Source organism: Chiloscyllium plagiosum, unplaced genomic scaffold, assembly GCF_037043375.1.
Source record: "Chiloscyllium plagiosum isolate Xiang-an unplaced genomic scaffold, Cpla_swu_hap1 HiC_scaffold_2, whole genome shotgun sequence".
Taxonomy (NCBI): Eukaryota; Metazoa; Chordata; class Chondrichthyes; order Orectolobiformes; family Hemiscylliidae; genus Chiloscyllium; species Chiloscyllium plagiosum.
In genome coordinates, this window is record NW_028270140.1 from 33,262,425 (window position 1) to 33,287,053 (window position 24,629).

Below are 24,629 nucleotides of genomic sequence, written 5' to 3' on the forward strand. Positions count from 1 at the left end.
TTCAGAATCCTCCTGTCTGTGGCGATGCACAAACATTTAAATTCACCTCCAGCATGTGCTTGGGCCAAAACAAACTGGTTACTCCCCCACCCACCTGTCTGGTATCATCCCTGCTTATCCCCCTATCGGGACACAGACCATAGGCTATTTCAGTTTATCAGGAGAACATTTCCTCCTGTTTCCATAACTATCCCAATCCTTGCATCCAAATGCATCTTGCTTCATTGTAATTGATCAAAGAACATTACGTGCAATTACACTGGCTCAAAATGCATCACAATTAAGGGACAACTTTTGTCACAAGTTGGAAAACAGAAGTCAGTTTTCTGATGTTCAGTGCCTTTCTATTGGTAGACATTAAGGGAATGGTGAAAAGAGCCGATAATTTACTTTCATTATTGATCTTGGTTAAAGAAGAACCAAACAAAACCATTCTAAAGCATGCCTGTGATCATTTGAACCTTAATAAAATGCAATTACCTGATACTAAGTCTCTTTAGATGACCTTCCACTCTCCTACGGTCACCATTGCATCACCCAAATCATTCTGTGATTGCTGCTCTGAATTGAGCAAAGATCAGACACAGCTACTCACTGAAACTTGAGCTATAGTTATCTACATTAAAATGAAGGTGACCAGAGCGGAAACATTCTGCATATCTTTCAGCTTTCCACAGACAGAATGCTTCCACTCCATATAACTCGTCTGTATGCAGACAATATCTTCCCAAATATAATTCAAAATAAATAGAAGATCAAAATGCCTGTTGTTCCCACTGAGATTTTGTGCATCCTGTAGAATTTCTTGGAACATTTATTCTCCCCCACTCCAGTTGACTGTTTTCTCTCTTTCGCAGAGAGATAACATGGCTGTGCTGGGGGGAAATTGGAGGGAAGCATGTTGTCCTGATGGTCCAGTCGTGATATATGCAAGGGGCAGGCTAGATGGACAAATGAGTCTTTGACCTGCCCATCAGTGTGTTGATAACCCTCTTCAACCTACCTTTGACTTTGACCTGGTGCCTTGTGCACTCAGGACAAGGAAGCAGAGTGAACTCCTCAGCCTGGTACATGGAATAATCAGTACTGGCAATAACAATCCGGTCATCCATCTCCCAGCCTTCTACCTCATCTAGCAGGTCCAGGATAAAGCCGCCAGACACCTCCACATGAAACTCTGAGAGTGGAATCCCTGGCCAGATGGAAGGAATCAGACAGAGAGAGACATATACACAAATAAAATTATAATCCAAACAAACAATATTCTTTCCTCTAGCAGATAAGTTGGAAATTGTGAACTGGGTGTGTTAGAAAATGAAAGGTTCAAATAAACTGCTTTTACTCCACTGAATTGTAAATATAGGCAGTGTGTGTTAATTGTACAGCATAAAATGAACAGGAACAGAGCATGCATTTGGTATGTACCTTATTTATGCTTCACATGGACTACTCCCATCCTCTCTTCATCTCACCCCATCACCATAATCCTAGTTCTTTCTCTCTTATTTTTACATATTTTCCATTCCAATGCATCAATACAATTCACGTCAACTTTTCGTGGCTCTGCAAAGTTCCACATTGTAACTCCGTATTCATTAATAAACTTTTATATTAAGACCCCCTAATTGCAATCAGCATCACCACAGCACCATGATGGCTTAGTGGTTAGCAGGGACCAGGGTTTGATTCCAGTCTTGGGCGACTGCCTGCGTGGAGTTCGGACATTCTCCCATTTTCCTCCCACAATCCAATGATGTGCAGTTCAGGTGAATTGGCCATGCTAAACTGCCCATAGTCTTCAGGGATGTGTAGGTTGGGTGCATTAGTCAGGGGTCAATGTAGAGTAATAGGGTAGGGGAATGGGACTGGGTGGGATACGCGTTGGAGGGTCGGTGTGGATTTGTTGGGCCAAAACGGCCTGTTTCCACATTGTAGGGATTCTATGATGCTATGACCACCAACAACAAGATCATCATTTTGTGAAACCCTTTCACAAGCTTAGGTCAGTCACTCTCAGAGTGGGCAGTATTACCTGCTAAGTATAACCTCTCAGTCTCCTGTCTAAAAGCTTGAATGAACAATGGACTCCATCTGGCTCAATCTCAATTGGAATGATATTGGGCATGAGATGGAGCTTAAAGAAAAATAGTGGTGTGGAGAGCAAGTGTCCCAAAGATTCTCACTCCCAACTGCTATTTGTAAGACTAAAGAGAGTTAGACTAGACTGCTAACATTTACTGCCTAGCTGGAACTGATCTATCACAAAGTGATGAGCTTTCTCCCTTTTGAATAAGTCTTGTGGAGACAAGCAGTCTGCTTGAAAAACACCAACTTCTTCCACCACCAGTGTACCATAGCAGCTGCGTACAGCAGTGCCTTGTCAAGGCTCCTTTAAAAACACCTTCTAAACCCATAGACTCTGCTCTCTGGAAGGACAAAGATGCAGGTGCCATGAGAATGTCACCATTTCCAAGTTTCCCTTTAGGTCACAGACCATCCAAACTTGGGGCATACTGCTGTTTCTTCATTGCACTCGGTAAAAGTTGCAGAGCTCCCTCCCTGAAAGGACAGTCCGAGTCACCCGATTGGACTACAGCAGTTCTAGAAGGCCAGTGACAATATCTGCCCAGATTTTGGTCTAAGTGGTAAAGGAATGTCTTGCACCATTTATATCACATCCAATTGTCCAGGCAGTGTTAATGGATTTAGCGCCCGTATAGAACACCTGAAGTATCGATCAGCAGCTCAAAGGCTGTTCAAATGGTTAGACTGCAGATTCCTCAGTGAGCCACACAGAAAGTAAAACAGAATAAAATCAAAATCAAGGAATATGAAATTGAATGGAAATCTTTGTACAGGATAAAAATAAAAACTTGGGCATACAGATGTTAAATGTTAAATAAATGTTAAATGTTATATGTTAAATTCCCGCCTCAGGCGACTGACTGTGTGGAGTTTGCACGTTCTCCCCGTGTCTGTGTGGGTTTCCTCCGGATGCTCCGGTTTCCTCCCACAGTCCAAAGATGTGCAGGTCAGATGAATTGGCCATGTTAAATTGCCCGTAGTGTTAGGTAAGGGGTAAATGTAGGGGTATGGGTGGGTTACGCTTTGGCGGGGCGGTGTGGACTTGTTGGGCCGAAGGGCCTGTTTCCACACTGTAAGTAATCTAATCTAATCTAATCTAATCTAAAGACAACAGAAAAACCTTCTAAAAATGTTCATTTAAAAGTACATTAATTAATTTCTGAGGGAATGAGACCCAGCAATTATAAATTATGTTCTCAGGATCAGGAGAGTTATTCACCAGTGTTATACTATTAAAAAGAATTCAATCATTCCAAATTCTATAAACTCTAACATTTTAATCTTTCAAACAAGAATATTGGGCAATTAGCCCAAGTTCATGTCATGGAAGTGATCACAGCCAAGCTTCAATTTACAAGCCACGCCCTACACAACCTGAAGGGCAACAACAAACAGATTCTCATGTTTAACAATGGTCGAGTGGTCCAGCTGAAGTTGCTGCTAGTTTTACCCAGTAATAATAGAATATGCTAGATATTAATAACAGTTATTAGAATCACAAAGATCATGCTGATATTTTTTGGTGAGAAACAGTTAACCTTTCAGATCCTTCATCAGAACCTGTAACATTCACTGTTCTTTCTCCCTACAGATGCTGCCTGACCTGCTCAGTATTTCCAACATTCTATGTTTTAATTTCAGATTTCCACCATACTGCAGTAGTTTGCCTTTACAATTATATAGTACCTTTTTTCCATTGACTTGAGGCAGATACTGCAAATTTCACTCCATCCACAGTGACAAACTCCCTGCTGGCTCTGGCTTTCCCTCCTGTGTCATGGTTCTCATAGTCTCGGACAGACTCACTGCAAGATAAGTTACCACCGCCAACCACACTTACAAGAGCCCATGCTTGTCTGTCCATTAAATCAGAAAAACAAACATTCAGCGGTTACGGCAGGATTGATAACCATTAGGTTCAGTCTGTCCATCTAGTTATTTGTTGCAAATGCTGTTATAGCACTTTATTTTTAATCTCTGGAATGGAGTGCGCTGACGTTTGGGCAATACTAGTGATCAAGTTGTTGTTGTACCTTTCATTTGACATCTCTTTTTTTTTTAAAACTGTGGTTCAATATAATTTGTTCAACACATGTGTGCTCTTGGGTTTTCTCAGCATTGGAAATCATCCTAAAGTGAGATTCTTCATCTGTCATTATCATAGATATGCGTTGAGGTGAGAGTATGAAACCAGCATCCTCCACCTTTTCAGGAAGAGAGTATTCCTAATCCTGACAACTTTCAAAGTGAAAACATTCACCTTTCCTCTTGATCACTTGACAATGATTTCAAATCCTAGACTTCAGATTATTGGGGGAAGAGTTTTTTTCTCCATCTAAACCTCTCAGCATCTTGAAAGGCTTTAATTGGTCACCTCTAATCCCTTTCCGCAACAATAAGAGCAAACCCAAATTTTCCAAACCTTCATTTGTGCGAAGGTCATCTTGAGTGAATTTGCCCTTCACTAGTTTTGAACCTTTTCTGGTTTCTCCAACTGTAACAGTTCTAATGCAAATGGCATTGCAAATTTACTCCCTCTGTATTGGATGTGGAAGGATGGCACAAGAAAAGATGAGCATGGCATACCACAACAGCAGATCTTCAGGCAAGAGTAGCTAGATCTTAAGATCTTCAGCAGCAGCATTGATTTTCTATCTCTGCTGTTTATGAGAGATTGCTGTGCCCAAATTGGCTGCTTTGTATCTCGTTGTTCTATTTCAAAAGCATTTTCCTTGCCTGTAAAGCACTTTGAGATATCCTGAGATGGTACAGAAACACAGGCTCATTTCTGACAGCTTCCTCAGGGTAAAATAACAACCTCTGTATGATATGGTTGGAGTGCTTCCCTGTAGTTAGCCCACGCAAAATATACAGTGGAAGCTCGATTATCCGAATGACATGGGCAGGGTGTATTTTGTTTGGATAATTGAATACTTGGATAATCGGAAGCTAGATAACAGAGTTTAACCAAGCACTGGCATCTTGCAATCTTGTCCGGATAATCCAAAATTCGGATAATCGAAGTTCCACTCTACCACAAACACAGAAATGTTGTGAAGTTCACTCACACTGACTACGTGTACAGATATGACATCTCAGATGTTCATGTATCGTCTGGCTTCTGTTCTTGTTTTACTGTTACATTACTTAACTGACTGACCGCAAGATAGAGACCATCCATATTGGAAAGTCCAAACATCAGAATATCAGCTAGTGATTTTAAAAAAGATTTTCTTTTTGCTTTACCCAAATCTGTGCAACAACACAACAATTATCCTTCACCTTTTGAGGCTGCCTTTTAAAAGGCGGGTTTTTGAAATCTATTACTACCCTTCGAAGGTTGTTATTTAAACACATGTGGCAGACTTAAATGATGATGGCACCAGAAAGGGATATTGACATGCAGCAAGATCAGAGAACTGAATTGGTATGAATAGTATAGATTTTTTTTTGTGCGGTGGGAGCTAATATTTATCTGGACTCTGGGAGAGCTCCCTGCTGCTTTGAACTATAGCTCCTTTAACTTTCAACTCCCTTCTATCAGCAGTACAAGCTCATAGGACCTCGCCCATGTACAGCTGGCAATTCAGAGACTGAATGCATTTTTGGAAGGTGAATGATATTCCCTCTTGTTCAGTCAATCATTTTCTCAAATTTCCACAACTTTCATCAATAACGGAATTGTTCATGGAAAACGAGAATGGCACTGTTTATATTGTGTTCTCATGATTTTTCTCCTGGGTTTATGTTCACAGCAGACTCCTGAAGATTAATCACTGAGTTAACTACCTCAACATTAAAATCTCAATCAATCATCTGTTTAAGTGTTACGGTAATATTCTCATTTTAAAACAAACTTACACTATAATGTATCGAACAGCTTCACTTTAGGATAGACTCCCAGTGCTGAGAAAAATGAACAGACCACCTGTTCAAATACACTTCTCCTTTTGAAAATGTATTCATCCACATCATAAAAGGACAGTGCAAAGTGGAAAGTACAACTTATATTTACATAGTCCCTTCAAAATAATAAAAGGCACTTTACAACAGTGTCAAAAAGCAAAACTTGACATTGAGACATATGAGGATGGAGACACTGATTCCATAAATAACTACAGGAGGTCAGAAACAGTGGAGGGTGAGGAACTGACAGGGTCACAAGTAAAAGGCAGGGTATGTGGTATTTATGGCTGGCTGTTATGTCAAAGAGCTAGCACAGGTACAACATGCTGCTTCTCTGATATTTGGATCACTCAAAAGTCATTCAGAAAACAATTGTTAAATGCCACAATAGGCTGGACCGTTGCAAGAAGAAGAAACAACAGCAACTTTTTGGAGAGCATAGACACTTCAGTTGGCCTTTCTGCTCAGTGAGCAACATGGGTAGATAATTTTTATATCCCAGCTCCAAACTAGTTGCCCTAATGTCTTCAAAGAGTTAGTGTTATGGATAGACAGCAGCAAGATCGCAGGCTTAGTGTATAGAGATTGAAGTGACCTTCAGCTAAGTAGCAATTAAACTCTACAGGGGAGGGACAATTTAGCAAGGGTTTCCAATCTTTGTCCCTAACCAGTGGCCTTTACAGGAATGTGCAAGAGTAGACAAGACTGATGACAGCTTTATTTTTTTTTAAATGGTAAATTTGATGCTTGTGCCACTGGCAAGGCCAGTACTTAGTGCCTTGTCCTGGAGAAGGAGGTGGTGGTGGTGGTGTTGGTGAGGTGTTTAGTATAGGTGTGGCACAGTGGTTAGCATTGCTGCCTCACAGCGCCAGAGACCTGGGTTCAATTCCTGCCTCAGGCTGTGTGGAGTTTGCACGTTCTCCCCGTGTCTGCATGGGTTTCCTCTGGGTGCTCCAGTTTCCTCCTATAGTCCAAAAATGTGCAGGTCAGGTGAATTGGCCATGCTAAATTGCCCGTAGTGTTAAGTGAAGGGGTAAATGTAAGGGAATGGGTCTGGGTGGGTTGCGCTTTGGCGGGTCGATGTGGACTTGTTGGGCTGAAGGGCCTGTTTCCACAATGTAAGTAATCTAAAAAACATTGTCAGTCGACTGTCATAGCCTACCAAGAACAACTTGCATTTCTGTGGCACCTTCACTGCAGTAATAAAAGAACCAGATGGAATGCAACACCAAACCACTCAAGGAAGTATTGGCAGAGGTCGCCAAGAGCTCTGTCAAAGAGACAGGTTTTAAAGGAGAGTGTTAAAGGAAGACAGATTTGCAGAGGTTTAGGGAGGGGATTACAGAAGTTGGGGCCCAGGCATCTGAAGGTATGGCTGACAATACTGGAGTAAAGGAAATCAGAGAGTTCACTTTTGAAGTTACTTAAGCATGGAGGATGTGAACTTATTGTACAGAGAGCTGTAACTGGCTCCAACCCTCCCCAAGAAGGATAATGAGTGGAAATTGGAAAATATACCTGTGCCTTATAACTGAAGCCCAAGAAAATGAAAGATAATCACAATTGCATTCCCTTCACAAGTTTATTTATTTATTAATAGGCCTACAAGCAGAAATTCAGTTGCATCTTACCTGTAACTTAAATCTTGAACGTGCCGACTTCCAAGCAATTTCTGAATAGTCTTCTTTGTTTCCAGAAGTAGATTTTTGGCAGCTGAGTCCCTCACAGCAACAGCAATTATTCGGCCAGAGTCTTGAGATTTCAGGAAGTTCTGCAGCCTCCTGCTTTCATTGGCAAAGTCGTGAGTGTCAAACTTGTCAGCCAGCAGCACCTGCCCCGTGTCCTGGTCAATCACTCGGACGTTCAGCCCACGGGTGGTCGGTTTCTCAAAGTACGAGCCAGCCTCCAGCCCTGAAGGGGGCAGACTCTTGGACAGCAGAGTCCATGATGTTTTCTGAGCACCGTGTAGCTCTAGAATGCCCCCAGCCTCCACACCGATGAACTTCTTGCCAAACCCTGGCACTTCCTCACCTTCATCTGATCGGCTGCTAAGCATGATCTTGGCCCGGGATTTATAGAGACATTTTTCTGCTCCAATGTGAAGCGCCCCTCCATCCTTTACCAGGATGTAATCACATTTTAGGGAAATATTTTGGGAACCATCTGCGCTGTCGGCGAAGACCAACACTCCTGTAGAACGACAGATTCATACAGAGTCATCAGGCGAGTGAAATACAGTCAAAATAAAGAGGTCAGATATAATTGCAGGGATAATAGACAGTAAAACATTAGAAGTAAGGGAAAAGAATAGATTGATTCACACTTTTAGAAGGAACATCGGAAAAGAAGAAGCGTCGTTCAGCCCCTCATGGCTGGTCTGCCACTTGTTTCCATCATGGCTGACTTGTATTTTAACTCCATTAGTCCGAAAACCCTGACTCCACCTGTGAAGATGCGCTTCCTGGAATCAGTCCTGAACCACCTAGTCCCAAGGTCCAAGATTCCCCCCATGCCCCAGCAATCATTTCTCTTTATCTATCCATTCAAATTCTTTATGATTCTAGATACCTCAGATGGATCATTCCTTCTACTATTCTGAAGGGAATACAGGCCTAGTCTAGATACTTCGTTTAAGTAACAGAAACGTGCAGTAGTGTAAACTATAGATCACATGTTTCAATGTCAAATTACATTTGTTTTATGCAATACTCATTTCTTTGGTTCTTTTGAGCAACATACTTATCAATGAATATTCCCAAAAGGATGTAATATAACTGGTAACCTGAAGCATGCACTTATTCCCATTCATTCAACTGAGGACCGCAAAAGAATGTGTCAGGAGCAGCATCAGGCATAACTACAAATGAAATACAACCACACAGGACTGCTTGCTGTCAACCAGAAGATGCAGCATTCAATGAACAAAGCTAAATGTCTTTGAAATCAACAGATCAAATTTATGCTTTGCAGTCCTGCCAGATCAGTCATAAACAGTGGTTGACAACTAAATGACTAACATGCGGAGAAGACAAGTGCCCTCATCATTAATGATGGAAAATCGCAGTACAGCAGTGCAAAAGACAGTGCAACCATTTTCAGGATGCAGTGCCGAGTGGATGATTAATCTTGGCTTCCTCTTGAAGTCCCTGCATCTCAGCTATCAGTCTTCACCCAATTTAGTTCATTGCACCCCAGAAGGCTAAAGGCACTGCATTCTGCAAAGGCCATGTACCCTGACAATATTCCAGCAAACTTGTGCTCCAGAATTGGTCAGGCCCCTAGCCAAATTGTACATTTATAACAATTACATCTGGGACATTGCTCAGGTATATCCAATCAACAAAAAGCTGAACAAATTCAACCTGGCCAATTACAGCCCCATCAATCTGATCTTGATCACCAGAAAAATGGTCAATAGTGCTAAGAAGCTGCATTATTCATTAAACAACTTCTCAATGGTGTTACTGAGTTTAGGTTCCACCAAGGCCACTAGAACCCTGATCTCAATACAACCTTCGTCCAAACATGGACAAAAGAGCTCAAGTCCAGAATGGAGGCAAGAGTGACTGTCTTTGACATCAAAGTTGCATTTTGACAGAATATCAAGCCCTAACTAGGCAGGAGCTAGTGGAAATCAGGAAGAAAACTCTCCACTGGTTGGAGTCATACCTAGCACAAAGGAAAAAGGTTGTGGTTATTGGAGGTGAATCATCTCGGTTCCATGACACCACTGCAGGAGTTCCTCAGAGAAGGACCTTAGGCTGAACCATCTTCAATCAATCCCTCCTTTACTTCTATCAGAAAGTCAGAAGTGAGGGTGTTGGTTGATGATGGCACAATGTTCAGCACCATTCACAACTGCTTAGATAATGAAGCAGCCCATGTCTACGTGCAGCAAGACTTGGTGAATACTGATTAATGGCAAGTTTCAGTTGCACAAGTGGCAGACAATGTAGTCTCAATCAAGAGAGAATCTAACCAGTGCCCCTCGGCATTCAATGGCATTACCATTGCTGAGCCCCCCATTGTTAATAGTTGGTGCATGACCATGGACCAGAAACTGAACTGGATAAACCACATAAATACTGTGGCGTCAAAAGCAGGTCAGAGGCTGAAAATTATGTGATAAATAACTCATCTCCTGCCTCCCCAAATCCTGTCCACCACATACAAAGGACAAGTCAGGAGTGCGATGGAATATTCTCCAGTTTCCTGGAGGTGTGCAGCTCCAACAACATTCAAGAAACTTGGCACCAACCTCGATAATGCACCTTGCCTAATTAACATTCCATCCACCATCTTAAACATTCACCCCTTCATCACCAATGCATAAATGTGCAGATGCCGTCCATATCATCTACAAGATACAGTGTACCAACTCATCAACTCCTTTGACAGCACCTTCTCCCAGAATCTCTGCCACTTTAAAGGCAAGGGAACACTACCACCTGCAAATTCCCCTTCAAGCTACACTCCAACCTGACTTAGAAGTATATCAATATTCCTTCAGTGTCACTGAGTCAATAAATTGGGACCAAGGATGCACCTTTGGCACATGAACTTTAGTGGTTTAAGAAATGGAGCAATCTGTGCTAAGTCACAATGTGTTTCAGTGTGGATATGAAAGGCAAGACTACAACTGATTCCAAAGGTATTAACTGAGTTTCCAGCATCACATCTGGAGCAGAATTCACAACTCAAGGAGGTCACAGAATACTGGATAAAGTGCAAAAACAATATATTTTCTGACCTCTGCATCATTCGATTAATGATAGAACTGGTTGGAGGACTTTTCTCTGGGGATAACAAAAGCTCAAGAGATAGAGGTTTTTAAATTTATGCATGTGTGAGATAGATGCCAGAGGCACAGGGCAGTCCAAACTGGATTAGAAGATATACCATTTATAAAGTAGCCCCTAATAAACGCATTAAGAGAACAGTCATTACTCAGAATGTGGAATTCTCTCGCCTTGGAGCAAGTATATATTGAGATAAATAGCATGGATGCAACGAAAGAGAAGCTAGAAACAAAACATGAGGGAGAAAGGAAGCAAAGGTTGTGCTGATAGAGCAAGATAAAGAAGAGTGAAAGATGGCTTATATAGAACATAAACACGCATATATACCTATATATAGTGTTAAAGGCACTCGTTCAGGTTTGTGAACTCTTATGCAGCATAACTTGTGATGTAACTCCCAAGAGCATGGTGCAGTTGGGCCAAAATGGCATATTTCAAAGCTGTAAAATATTTTTTTTTGCCTTCAAGAGATATGGGTAGATTATTTGGAGATGGTGTGGTGAAAGGCTACACTCTTAATGGTACAACAGTTAAAAACAACAGCATTATACAATAGTTCCAACAAAAAGTTACTCAGCCAAATGAAAACCTCTGGATAAGAAAAATGAACATGATAAATAAAAAGAGCACAATTTTCTCTTCTAGGGACTCTGTAGCGGAAATGGTCATCTTACCTCCATGCTGAATGATGATGGAATGAACAGTCGCTGATGAAACTAGTCTGAGATTATCTCCTTTCTCGATGATGACTCTTTTCTGTTTGTCGTGCCCTGGATTCCAATCCCTAAATCCAAATTTCTGATCAGGGCAGTTCTCTGAAATATCACAATGTAATTAATGGCCTTAGTCTCTGACTACTAAAACCAAATCCCTGTTTTTAACACAAAGGGAGTATAAATCCTGGAGTCAACGTTTGGAATGTTAAACATTTTGTTTACTTCCAAAGAGGAGGAGGATTTTGGACCAGAGTAAATAAGGTTGCATTAGTACCACTAGCACAGGAGGACACAGATTAAAGAGAATTGATCAAACAAATCAGAAAAGGAGGTGAGAACTGCTTGTTTTACAAAACGTCAATGAGTTCTTCTGATCTAAAACGCACTGCCTAAAAGGGCAGTGGGAATAGATTCAACAGCAACTTTCAAAAGTAACCAGATAAATAAAGGGAAACATTAACAGAAATAATGTAGCTAGAGCAGATCAAATAGCTCTTTCAGAGAGCCAGCACAAGACAATGACCCAAATGGATTCCTCCTGTGCCTCAAAATTAATCTGACCAACACTTTGATAAAACCCAATGAGAAATTTTAAGTACCCTAATCCCCAGACGTGTTCCAAACTTAAAAGTTTGAAGCCAGTAAAAACCATGTGTGTTTATTAGGCAAACCAAATTGGTAAGCTAAAAGTACTAAAGCATATGGAATTAAGATGCTATATTTGCAGTAAGACAGTGTTTATTTATCACAGCAGCCAATTCAGGTTTTATTCACTACAATTAGGATTACTACTTATGTTAAGGATAAACACCATCAAAGGCTGGTTAGGTTGAACAGCCGGTTTCTGTGCCATAGTTTCTAAGCAGATTCGAACCAAAAAAAAAGTTTTCTGACTGAAAACATTTTGTACTTTTCTTAAACTGAAAAAAGATATAGCTGGCTTCAGAGAGAACCATGGGCACGATTGCAGGAAAAACTATGACATAGCACAACCACATTGAATTGCAGTTTTTGCTTCACGGAAACAGAATACAGTGAATTGCTCAAGAACGACACAGAATGAATTCATAATGAAGGTCAGAAATTGGTTGCACAACAGTTCATAGAAAATGGGGAGAAGCACTGTGGTTGTAGGAGGGTGGAATTTTTAAACAGAAATTCATGACATCTTTTCAATCATAGAAATCCAGCTATGCAGATAAAGGTCATTTGGCCCATCAAGACTGCACCGACCCTCCAAAGAGTATTTCCCCCACCCATCCCTGTAATCCTGCCTGTACCACGGCTAACCCACCTAACCTGCACATTTTTGGACTGTGGAAGGAAACTGGAGCACCTGCAGACCCAAAGAGAATGCACAAACTCCACACAGTCGCCAGAAGCTGGAATTGAACTACGTCCCTGGCGCTGTGAGGGAGTGGTGCTAAACAGGGTGCCACCATGCTGCCCTTTTCAAGTTCCTTACAATAGAAGGGCTGACAAACCATTAATGCTGCATTACTCACCAATAAGTCTTCATATTTTTATAGCACCTTTGTGTAACACTGTGTAAACATACAGAGATATCAGTGTAGGGAAGGGGCATCTGAAAAGGTGAAGAGACAGATTAGGACAAAGATTTCCAAAGTTTCAGGCCCAGGCAAGGAAATCAGGGATGTGCAAGAGTCTGGAATTGGAGCAGCAAGGAGGACTGCATGGCCAGAGCAGTGAGGCCACAGAGCTTGGAAAGGAAGTTTGAGAACATTTTCTTTTAAAAAAAACACGGCATTGACAGACGGGAACAGCCAGTGTCTATCCATGAGCAGAGGAGGTGATGAGCAGATAGGGACTTATGCAAGACAGGATATGGGGAGTTTTACATAGTGTGAGGAAGGTCAGTCAGAACAGCATTGATTAGATTAGATTACTTACAGTGTGGAAACAGACCCTTCGGCCCAACAAGTCCACACCGACCCGCCGAAGTGCAACCCACCCAGACCCATTCCCCTACATTTACCCCTTCACCTAACACTACGGGCAATTTAGCATGGCCAATTCACCTAACCTGCACATCTTTTGGACTGTGGGAGGAAACCGGAACACCTGGAGGAAACCCACACAGACACGGGGAGAATGTGCAAACTCCACACAGAGAGTCGCTTGAGGTGGGAATTGAACTCGGGTCTCTGGCGCTGAGGCAGCAGTGCTAACCACTGTGCCACCGTGCTGCCCACATTGGAATCATCAAGTCTATAGGTAGACAATATATGGAGGAGGCCTTTAGCAGCAAATAAGGGAGAGATAGTAACAAGCAATGTCAATGAGATGGAAATATGCAATCTTGGTAATAACATGGATAAGGTGTTAGGAGTTCATTGTGGAGACATGTAGGACACAAGATTGTGTACAAATTTCTTCAGCCAGAGGAGATGTATCGAGATGTTCAAAATTATGAAGGGTCTAGATGTATTAGATAAAGAAAAGCTTCCCACTGATGGAAGGGTCAAGAACCAGAAAAGATACTAATTTAAAATGATCAGCCAAAAGGTCCAAAGATGTCATGAGGAATAGGAGGTTTATGCAATGAGTAGTTTGGATATTGAATGCATGAGAAGTTGGCAGAGGCAGATTCAATTGATGCTTTCAAACAAGGGATTGGATAAGCATTTGAACAAAAAGAAGATTGCAACACTTTGGAGAAAAGCACAGTGGCTCAGTGGTTAGTACCGCTGTCTCACAGCGCCGGGGAGCCAGGTTCGGGCGACTGTCTGCATGTTCTCCCCGTGTCTGCGTGGGCTTCCTCCCACAGCCCAAAGATGTGCAGATTAGGCAGAGTGGCCACGCTAAATTAGTGTCTAGGAATATGCAGGCTAAGTGGATTAGTCATTGGAAGTGCAGGGTTAAGGGGATTAGAGCGGGGGGTGGGGGGGGTAAATTGCATTTTGGAGATCGGTGAACTCGAAGGGCTGAATGGTCTGCTTCCACACTGTCGGGATTCTATGATTTTATGAAAAGGCAGGTGCGTGAGACTGGAGTTCCTCTTACAGAGGACTGCAAATGACAGAACAGGCTGAATGGCCTCCTCCTGTGCTATAATCATTCGTGACTTGATATGCATTTAAAAATTGCAGGTTTGATTCAACACTTACCATCTCGTTTGAATTTGGAACCTGTTCCCAAGACAACCGCAAGTACAATAAGCAATATACCCATAAAAATACCAAAGCATATGTAGCTACTCTTCACTTTCTTTCGCCTGGACTCCTCAGACCTGTGCCATTGATCATTCCCTCTGCGTGTAAAGATGGCTTGATTATCCATTTTGGAAGAGGACCATTGCACAGAGAGATCGGCCACCCTTGGAGCAGGGGGCGGTCGGACAGGCATCACTCTGCCGGGGACATAGCCTGGGGATTGGCAACGCCTCCCATTTGAAGCTGGACTATACGGGATCGAGCTGGCAGGCCTCTTCTTATCTTCTTGCATGTCGCCAGTCAGCTGCGGGGAACAAAAGAAGCACTTGGAAAAGGATGATTGAAAACAACAAGTACCCACAAAATCCCATCTCTGCCACTGCCTGTTAACAGAGTTGTTAATCCCGCAGAATAGCCTCAGGCTGCAATTTTAAGAGATCTTCCATACTTTATTCTACTCCAATCCTTTCATCTTGCGCTCAAAGCATTTGGCTAACGTGCAGGGTGGCTTAGATGTAAACCCCTCGCAGCCTGTGGGCTCGAAGAACAATACGGTCTTTGTACGGCTCCTCCGACAATGAGTCATTGCTGTAATGTATACAAAAGGAAAGAAAGATGTTCCATTGAAAGGAAATGCGACCAAGAGTCAAACTGTTAAGAGGGTGCACTTGGAAGCAAAGAGACATTGGTTGCATTCCAGCTATTCACGAGCACTCGATGATTCACTGAGACTTGGGCAGACACTGTAACACAGCCCTCAGTGTATGACCCTGGGAATTGCCAAGACTGGCTGAAGGGTACTTAGTCAGTCCATAAAAGTTGTTCAACAGAGGGTACAATTGTAGAGTCCTGCTAAAACAAATAAACGAACAAATAATATCGCCAAACATTGTGCTGTTGAGTACAAGGAAAAGGTCTGCATTTGAGTTGCGCTATTCACAACTACTGGGCACTTCAAAGATCTTTTTGCTGCTGATATAAAGGAATATTGCAACCAATTTTACACAGCACAATCCCACAACAATGATAATTCAAACCTCGGTTTTAGGCTTTGTTGGAGGGATAAATATTGCCCAAAACATATCGGAGTACTCTTCCATTCTTCAAATACACCACCGAACATGGGGGTAGAAGGGGCCTTAGTTTAAAGCCTTAACAACTGTAGGAGTGCACCACTCCCTCAATATGGTGCTGAAGTGTTCATTGAGATTGTGTTCAGGTCTCTGAAGTCGAGCCTCACCTCATTGCTTTCTGAATCAGGGTGGAGTGTGATTTTGTTGGTCTTCTTCACTATTTAGGATAACACCACATTTCAATTAGATAGCACCTTTAATGTAATAAAACAGTCCAAGTGGTTCCACAAGAGCATTAACAGTCAAAATATGACACCAAGCCACTTCAGTGGATATTAGGTTAGGTTGTCAAAAATTTGGTCTAAGAGATAGGTTTTATGGATCATCTCAAAAGGACCTCAAAAGGAAAGAGAGTGGTCAAGACAGTGAGGTTTGGAGGTGGAATTGTAGAATGGGGCCTACATATCTGAGGGCACAGCCACCAATGGTGAACAGATTAAAATTTCAGATGTGCAAGAGGTCAGAACTGAGGAAGTGTGGAAGTCTTGGAGGTTGTAGGGCTGGAGGAGGCAGAGATAGAGAGAGGTGAGGCTAAGGAGGGATCTGAACATAAGGATGAGAAATTTGTAATTGAGACATTGCCAAAGCAGAAGCCAACGTAGCTTGGATAACAAAGGATCGTAGGCAAGTGGACATGGACTTAGAAACAGGAGATTTTACGGATATTCATGCACCTTCCCTATGCATCAAGGCCAATCCTGTGGGTGTAGTTAACATAGCAGTCATTTCCCAGTGGCAAAACACGCTGGGCTAAGTCATCACATTATCAAATGTGCCCCTTCTGTCATCCACATTGCTACGTATTATTGTGGTCTTGTATGGTGCTCACCAGCTGCAGGATGATCCAGTGCCAGGAAACCTAGGATCTGCACACAGCAGTATGTCACTATCTGGATTTCCTGGGTCAAAACCACACCCAATCTGCAATATAGCATGCCAACTAATTGTGTGATTCTACATCATCTCAATTCTACTGGCATTCAATTCTTCATATGTATGCAAGTGTGGAAGTCCGAGGTGGGGAAAGATACAGGAGAAGATAAATAGGAAACAAACTGATCACTTCTATCATCTCAAAGCTTTCATATTAAGGAGAACAGATAGGGTGGATAAATAGAGAGAAACTGTTTCGCCTGACACTCGGGGAACACAATCTGAAGTAAGAGGCCAGACTCTTTCAGGAATGAAATGACCAGAACTCCTCTACATCCAAACTTCTACCATGCCTTTGTAACTCTCCTCCACAAATGGCAATTACAACCAGGTCAATTTTATATCCGAGATTGATAGATCTTTGTTAACCAAAGTTATTAAAGGAATCATGTTGCAATGGTGGGTGGGTGGGGTTAGGTTGCAATCACCCATTTCATTTAAAGGTAGAACAAGTTCAAGAGACTGAATGGCCTCATCCTGTTCTTATAATCTAATCCTTCCACTCTCCATGTCCTGTTTCTACTAAACCACTTGCACATAGTTTATCATTTTCTGGTCTGGTAATGGAATGAACATGAAAAGATCAACTTAATTCCTCCATTGCACATGATTCAGTCAGCAGCGCTCAGGTCTCTGAATTACAAAGTTCTGGATTCCAATTCCACTCCGGGGCTGGTACACAAAAATCAAAGCTGGCATTCCAGTGCAGTGTTCCCGATGAGATGTCAAACTGAGGCCCCACCTGACTGGCTCAGGTGAATGTAAAAGGACCCAAAGCACCATTCTGATAGCAGGAGAGTTCTCCCCACAGGCCAGTGTCAATATTTACCCTCAAAACAATATCAAAATATTAGATTATCTGGTCATTAGCACATGAACATTATGGGAGTGAGAGACAGTTTGAGCTAAATGGCCCTATATCCTAAGTCATTCTATTATAGTTATTGAGTCAATACATTTGTTACTTTCCTTTTGGACAAACAGAAATTCTACCCAACAGCAAAGATTCTTTCATCCTTTATACCATCTTAAATTAAATGTTGAATATTTAAGACAGTTTCCAGTTTTATCACCTGATGAAGGAGCGACGCTCCGAAAGCTAGTGTGCTTCCAATTAAACCTGTTGGACTATAAACTGGTGTTGTGTGATTTTTAACTCCAGTTTTAAAGTTTACCTGGTTGTATAATTCAGAATGTATTTGGCTCATGAAACACTATTTCTTATGTTTTTAAAAGCTGTATATCTATTTATATATCTATAGCTCAGTGGTCAGTAATGCTGCCTCACAGTACCAGGGATCTGGGTTCGATTCCACCCTTGGCCTCTGTGGAGTTTACACATTCTCCCTGTGTCTGTGCGGGTTTCCTCTCACAGCTCAAAGATGTGCAGGTTAGGTGGATTGGCATGCTAAATTACCCCCTAGTGTCCAGGGATGTGCAGGCTATGTGGACTGGCCATGGGAAATGCAGGGTTATAGGGTAAGGGAGTTGGTCTGGGTGGGATGCTCTTCGGAAGGTTGGTGTGAACACAGTGGGCTGAATGGCCTGCGTCCACATTGTAGGGATTCTATGATTTACTGTATTCAACTATTTTTTTAAATTATTAACCCATGGACTGTGGTTGACCTTGAGTGGGTTAACGTTTATTGCTCTCTTAATTGCCCTCTTAAAACACTGCACTACCCAGCTTGCCAGAACACCTATAGTACTGTCTGGAAGACAGTACCAGAATCTGACCCAGTGTCAGCAAAGGAACAGGGATATAGTTCAGGATCACCAACAATCTGTCCTACTCTACCATGGTCGACACAATGGTCAAGAAAGCACAAAAACTTCTCTACTTCCTCAGGTGGCTAAGGAAATGTGGCATGCCCAAATTGATTCTTACCAATTTGTATAGACGCACCTTAGAAAGCACCCTATCTGGATGCAGCACAGAGTGATATGGCAACTGCTCTTCCCAAGACCGTAAGAAACAACAGAGAGTCATGAGCACAGCCCAGACCATCACGCACACCAGCCTTTCACCCACTGACTTCATCTATACTTCTCGCTGCCTCAGGAAAACAACCAACCCCTCCCATGCCGGTTATAATCTCTTCTACACTCTGTCAGGCAAAAGATATAAAAGGTTGAAAACGTGAACAGATTCAAGAACAGCTTTGTCCCCGCTGTTATCGACTTTCGAACGGTCCTCTCAAATGTTAACTCTGATCTCTCTCTGCACCTTCTCTGTGACTGCAACATTATATTCTACACTCTGTTCTGCTACCCTAATGCACTTTATATGGTACGATTTGCCTGTATTGCACACAAAACAATACTTTTCACTGTATCTCAGTATACATGACAACAATAACTCAAACTCAAACTCAAGGTTGCAGGTGATGGTGCTTCCATGTATGTGTTGCCCTTTTTCCTTCTCGATGATAGGGGCTGCAGGATTAGCAGCTGCTGTCGAAGGAGCCTTACCAGGTTGCTGCAGTTCACCTTGGAGATGGTAGACACTGCTGCCACTGTGCATCCATGGCAAAGGGAGTGAAATTGAAGGTGATGGATGGGGTGCAAGCCAAACAGGCTGCTTTGTCCTAGAATGGTGTCCAACACCTTGAGTATTATTGGAACTGCACCCATCCAGGCAGGTGAGGAGTATTCCATCACACTGCTGATTTATGCCTTGTGGAAGGCCAACTGGCACTGGGGGGGGTTGGGAGGAGAATTACTCACTGCAGATTTCTTAACCTTTAACCTGCTGTTGTAGTTGCAGTATGTGTGTGTCCGGTCTATTTCAGTTCCTGGTTAATGGTAACCCCTCGGGTGTCAATAGTGCTGGCCTTTACTCCACACTAGTCTCCTCCTTCTATTCTTCATCTAAACCGATCAGCATATCCTTCTATTCATTTCCCCCTCGTATTTTGAGCTTCCCTTTAAATGCCTCTCTCCTTTTTGCCTCAGCAGATGTAAGGCTTTTGCCCGAAACATCAATTTTCCTGCTCCTCGGATGCTGCCTGACTGGTTGTGCTTTTCCAGCACCACTCTAATCTCGACTTTAATTCCCTATATTAGCAAGTTCCACATTCACACCATGCCTGAGTAAAGGAGTTTCTCTTAATCACTTCAGTTTATTAGTGACTGTCTTATGACCTAGTTTTGGTCTAAGCTACAAATGGAAATATCTTTTGCCAATTTAGTTTGGCAAGAGAGATGCAGTGGAAATCAAATTCTGTTTCATTGCATATTGATACAGTGAATGAAAATTAAAACATGTGGCACTCACTTCACAAGTTTAAACTGTGGATGGCAAACCTCAGAGTGCAAGTTAAAAGTCACACAAATTATGTTTACTCATGAGGACAGTAACTTTATGAAGAGCATCATTTGGAAATCAAACTAAAACAATAATCTTATTGTTTGCTGATTTCCAACGTAGAATTTCTGCCTACAGACTGGAAAATGTACGGCCTGCTCCAACACATCACAATGCAATTGACCGAAAACTATTCTTAAAAAGAAACAGTGTATTTTCATCAGATCACACACCTACACAAACACACTGACAAAAACCTCTGCTTTAGCCAACACATCAAGCCAGTTTTACATGGTAGCAGTTTTCTTTGATGCCTCCAGGTTGTGTTCCCTTTAATGATCAGAAGCTATTGTTAGCCACCAGACACTCCCTTCCCTTTGCAATCCACTTCACTGAAAACAGCACTTCGATAATTACTGCCTCTTTCTGCTTTCAACCCAAGGGGTTCCATAAATCCTTCAGCAGCTTCAGCTGTCAGCTGCAAACCTTCCGAGATTCCTCCAGTAAACCACAGGTCAAATCTTTTGGTGGCAATAATAAGTAATCTTGGTAATCTTCAGTGAACACACTTTCTCAAAGCTTAAAATCTTTGATTCCATCAGATCCCTAATTTGTGCTTTGTAGAGAGTTGACAGGCACTGTGGAGTTACCATGGAATTCTTGACCTCTCACCCCTCCTTGTAAACGCAGTATTTGTGTGGTTGGTCCAGCTCAATTACCGGTCAATGATAAACCCTGGAATGTTGATAGTGTCACCTTATCCTCCACACCAGCCTCCTCCAGCTCTTTTTCATCTAACCCGTTCAGAATCATAGGCTTCCTGTCGTGTGGAAGCTGGCCATTCTGCCTATCTAATCCATACTGTCCCTCCAAAGAGCATCCCACCACGACCCAACTCCTACCCTATCCCTGTGGCCTTGCATTTTCCATGGATAGCTGAAAATGTGTTGCTGGAAAAGCGCAGGTCAGGCAGCATCCAGGGAACAGGAGAATCGACGTTTCGGGCATAAGCCCTTCTTCAGGAATGAGGAAAGTTTGTCCAGCAGGCTAAGATAAAAGGTAGGGAGGAGGGACTTGGGGAGGGGCGTCGGAAATGTGATAGGTGGAAAGAGGTCAAGGTGAGGGTGATAGGTCAGACTGGGGTGGGGGCGGAGAGGTCGGGAAGAAGATTGCAGGTTAGGAAGGCGGTGCTGAATTCGATGGATTAGACTGAGACAAGGTGGGGGGAGAGGAAATGAGGAAACTGGTGAAATCCGAGTTCATCCCTTGTGGTTGGAGGGTTCCTAGGCGGAAGATGAGGCGCTCTTCCTCCAACCGTCGTTTTGTTGTGGTCTGGCGATGGAGGAGTCCAAAGACCTGCATATCCTTGGTGGAGTGGGAGGGGGAATTGAAATGTTGAGCCACAGGGTGGTTGGGTTGGTTGGTCCGGGTGTCCCAGAGGTATTCTCTGAAGCGCTCCGCAAGTAGCCGGCCTGTCTCCCCAATATAGAGGAGGCCACATCGGGTGCAGAGGATGCAATAGATGATGTGTGTGGAGGTGCAGGTGAATCTGTGGCGGATATGGAAGCTTCCTTTGGGGCCTTGGAGGGAGGTGAGGGGGGAGGTGTGGGCGCAAGTCTTGCACCTCCTGCGGTTGCAGGGGAAGGTGCCGGGAGTGGAGGTTGGGTTGGTGGGGGGTGTGGACCTGACGAGGGAGTCACGGAGGGAGTGGTCTTTACGGAATGCTGATAGGGGAGGGGAGGGAAATATATCCTTGGTGGTGGGGTCCGTTTGGAAGTGGCGGAAATGACGGCAGATGATGCGCTGAACATGGAGATTGGTGGGGTGGTAGGTGAGGACCAGTGGGGTTCCGTCCTGGTGGCGGTTGGAGGGGTGGGGCTCAAGGGCGGAGGAGCGGGAAGTGGAAGAGATGCGGTGGAGGGCATCGTCGACCACGTTGGGGGGGAAATTGCGGTCCTTGAAGAAGGAGGCCATCTGGGTTGTGCGTTTTTGGAACTGGTCCTCCTGGGAGTAGATGCGGCGGAGTCGAAGGAATTGGGAGAATGGGATGGCGTTTTTACAGGGGCAGGATGGGAGGAGGTGTAGTCCAGGTAGCTGTGGGAGTCGGTCGGTTTGTAGTAGATGTCAGTGTTGATTCGGTCGCCTGAGATAGAAATAGAAAGGTCGAGGAAGGGGAGGGAGGAATCTGAGACTGTCCAGGTGAATTTGAGGTCGGGGTGGAAGGTGTTGGTAAAGTGGATGAACTGTTCAACCTCCTCGTGGGAGCACGAGGCAGCGCCGATACAGTCATCGATGTAGCGGAGGAAAAGGTGGGGGGTGGGGCCAGTGTAGTTGCGGAAGATGGATTGTCCCACATATCCTACGAAGAGGACAGTCTCAGATTCCTCCCTCCCCTTCCTCGACCTTTCTATTTCTATCTCAGGCGACCGAATCAACACTGACATCTACTACAAACCGACCGACTCCCACAGCTACCTGGACTACACCTCCTCCCATCCTGCCCCCTGTAAAATTGCCATCCCATTCTCCCAATTCCTTCGACTCCGCCGCATCTACTCCCAGGAGGACCAGTTCCAAAAACGCACAACCCAGATGGCCTCCTTCTTCAAGGACCGCAAATTCCCCCCCAACGTGGTCGACGATGCCCTCCACCGCATCTCTTCCACTTCCCGCTCCTCCGCCCTTGAGCCCCGCCCCTCCAACCGCCACCAGGACGGAACCCCACTGGTCCTCACCTACCACCCCACCAATCTCCATGTTCAGCGCATCATCTGCCGTCATTTCCGCCACTTCCAAACGGACCCCACCACCAAGGATATATTTCCCTCCGCTCCCCTATCAGCATTCCGTAAAGACCACTCCCTCCGTGACTCCCTCGTCAGGTCCACACCCCCCACCAACCCAACCTCCACTCCCGGCACCTTCCCCTGCAACCGCAGGAGGTGCAAGACTTGCGCCCACACCTCCCCCCTCACCTCCCTCCAAGGCCCCAAAGGAAGCTTCCATATCCGCCACAGATTCACCTGCACCTCCACACACATCATCTATTGCATCCTCTGCACCCGATGTGGCCTCCTCTATATTGGGGAGACAGGCCGGCTACTTGCGGAGCGCTTCAGAGAACACCTCTGGGACACCCGGACCAACCAACCCAACCACCCTGTGGCTCAACATTTCAATTCCCCCTCCCACTCCACCAAGGATATGCAGGTCTTTGGACTCCTCCATCGCCAGACCACAACAACACGACGGTTGGAGGAAGAGCGCCTCATCTTCCGCCTAGGAACCCTCCAACCACAAGGGATGAACTCGGATTTCACCAGTTTCCTCATTTCCCCTCCCCCACCTTGTCTCAGTCTAATCCATCGAATTCAGCACCGCCTTCCTAACCTGCAATCTTCTTCCCGACCTCTCCGCCCCCACCCCAGTCTGACCTATCACCCTCACCTTGACCTCTTTCCACCTATCACATTTCCCCTCCCCCATGTCCCTCCTCCCTACCTTTTATCTTAGCCTGCTGGACAAACTTTCCTCATTCCTGAAGAAGGGCTTCTTCTCCTGTTCCCTGGATGCTGCCTGACCTGCTGCGCTTTTCCAGCAACACATTTTCAGCTCTGATCTCCAGCATCTGCAGACCTCACTTTCTCCTCAAACACTTTCCATGGATAGTCCACCTAACCTCTACATCCCTGGAGACTACAGGGCAATCTAGCATGGCCAATCCTGCTAACCTACACATCTTTGGACAGTGGGAAGAAACCAGAACACCCAGAGGAAACCCACGCAGGGGCAAAAGTGCAAACTCCACACAAGCAGCCAGTTGCCCAAGGGTGGAATTGAACCTAGGTCCCTGGTGCTGTGAGACAGCAATGCTAACTACTGAGCCATGTGCCGCCCCTTAAAATGAAGTATAGGGACCGTTAGGATTTGAACCTCAGATCTCTTATTTACTAGACAGATGCTTTAACCAACTAAACCACAATGTTATGTGGTTCCTTTGATTAATTTCTCCCCTGATTTACAAGTGTGCAGTATCAGAAAATTCATGTCGAAATCATGGACATCAAAATAGAGAACGGGACAGTTCAATTTAGGAAACATGATCAATATGGATTAGTTGGGCTGAAGGATCTGTTTTCACCCTGTATGACTCTAACACTTCCAGGCTATGAATATTGACTCATACAGTACAGAAAGATGTCATTCGGCCTAATGTGGTGTCTCTTTGAATCAGCTATCCAGTCCACCCACAATCCTTTCCTATATCATTGCATTACTTCTCCTTCAAATATTTATTCAATTGCCTTTTGAAAGTCACTCCTTTCTCATCACAATGAAATCCTGCGGTCTACTCACCAACCTCCTACCAGTGAAACAGATTCATGCCATTTATTCTATTAAAACCCCTCACTAACATTTCTTGGCTGTAAGGAAAACAATTCCTGCTTTGCCACACAATCCAAGTCCCTCTCCACAGGACCATTCCAGTAAACATCCCAGGCACCCTCTCTCAAGGCCTGGCATTGTTCCTGAAGGGCAGCAGCAATACATTGATTCGATAAAAGCTGCCACTCGCA

General features: G+C 43.9%; 2 protein-coding genes across 6 annotated transcripts in view; one reads left to right on the top strand and one right to left on the bottom strand.

Moving 5' to 3' along the window:
* Positions 1-24,629, top strand: part of LOC122563096 (TBC1 domain family member 15) — a 204,816-nt gene that overhangs the window by 102,214 nt on the left and 77,973 nt on the right. The window lies entirely within an intron of this gene.
* cemip2 (cell migration inducing hyaluronidase 2) overlaps positions 1-24,629 on the bottom strand; it is a 93,191-nt gene that overhangs the window by 46,676 nt on the left and 21,886 nt on the right. For 4 of the 5 annotated variants that reach the window (XM_087995884.1, XM_087995888.1, XM_043716504.2 and 1 more), the window contains exons 2-6: positions 14,635-14,983; positions 11,465-11,605; positions 7,623-8,181; positions 3,772-3,941; positions 1,004-1,192 (exon numbers count right to left, since the gene is read on the bottom strand). In XM_087995884.1, coding sequence (XP_087852010.1) covers positions 1,004-1,192; positions 3,772-3,941; positions 7,623-8,181; positions 11,465-11,605; positions 14,635-14,971 — 1,396 coding nt within the window. In that variant the 5' untranslated portion in view covers positions 14,972-14,983. Of the gene's footprint in view, positions 1-1,003; positions 1,193-3,771; positions 3,942-7,622; positions 8,182-11,464; positions 11,606-14,634; positions 14,984-24,629 lie in introns of those variants that run through there. The other variant, XM_087995896.1, reaches the window with a different exon arrangement.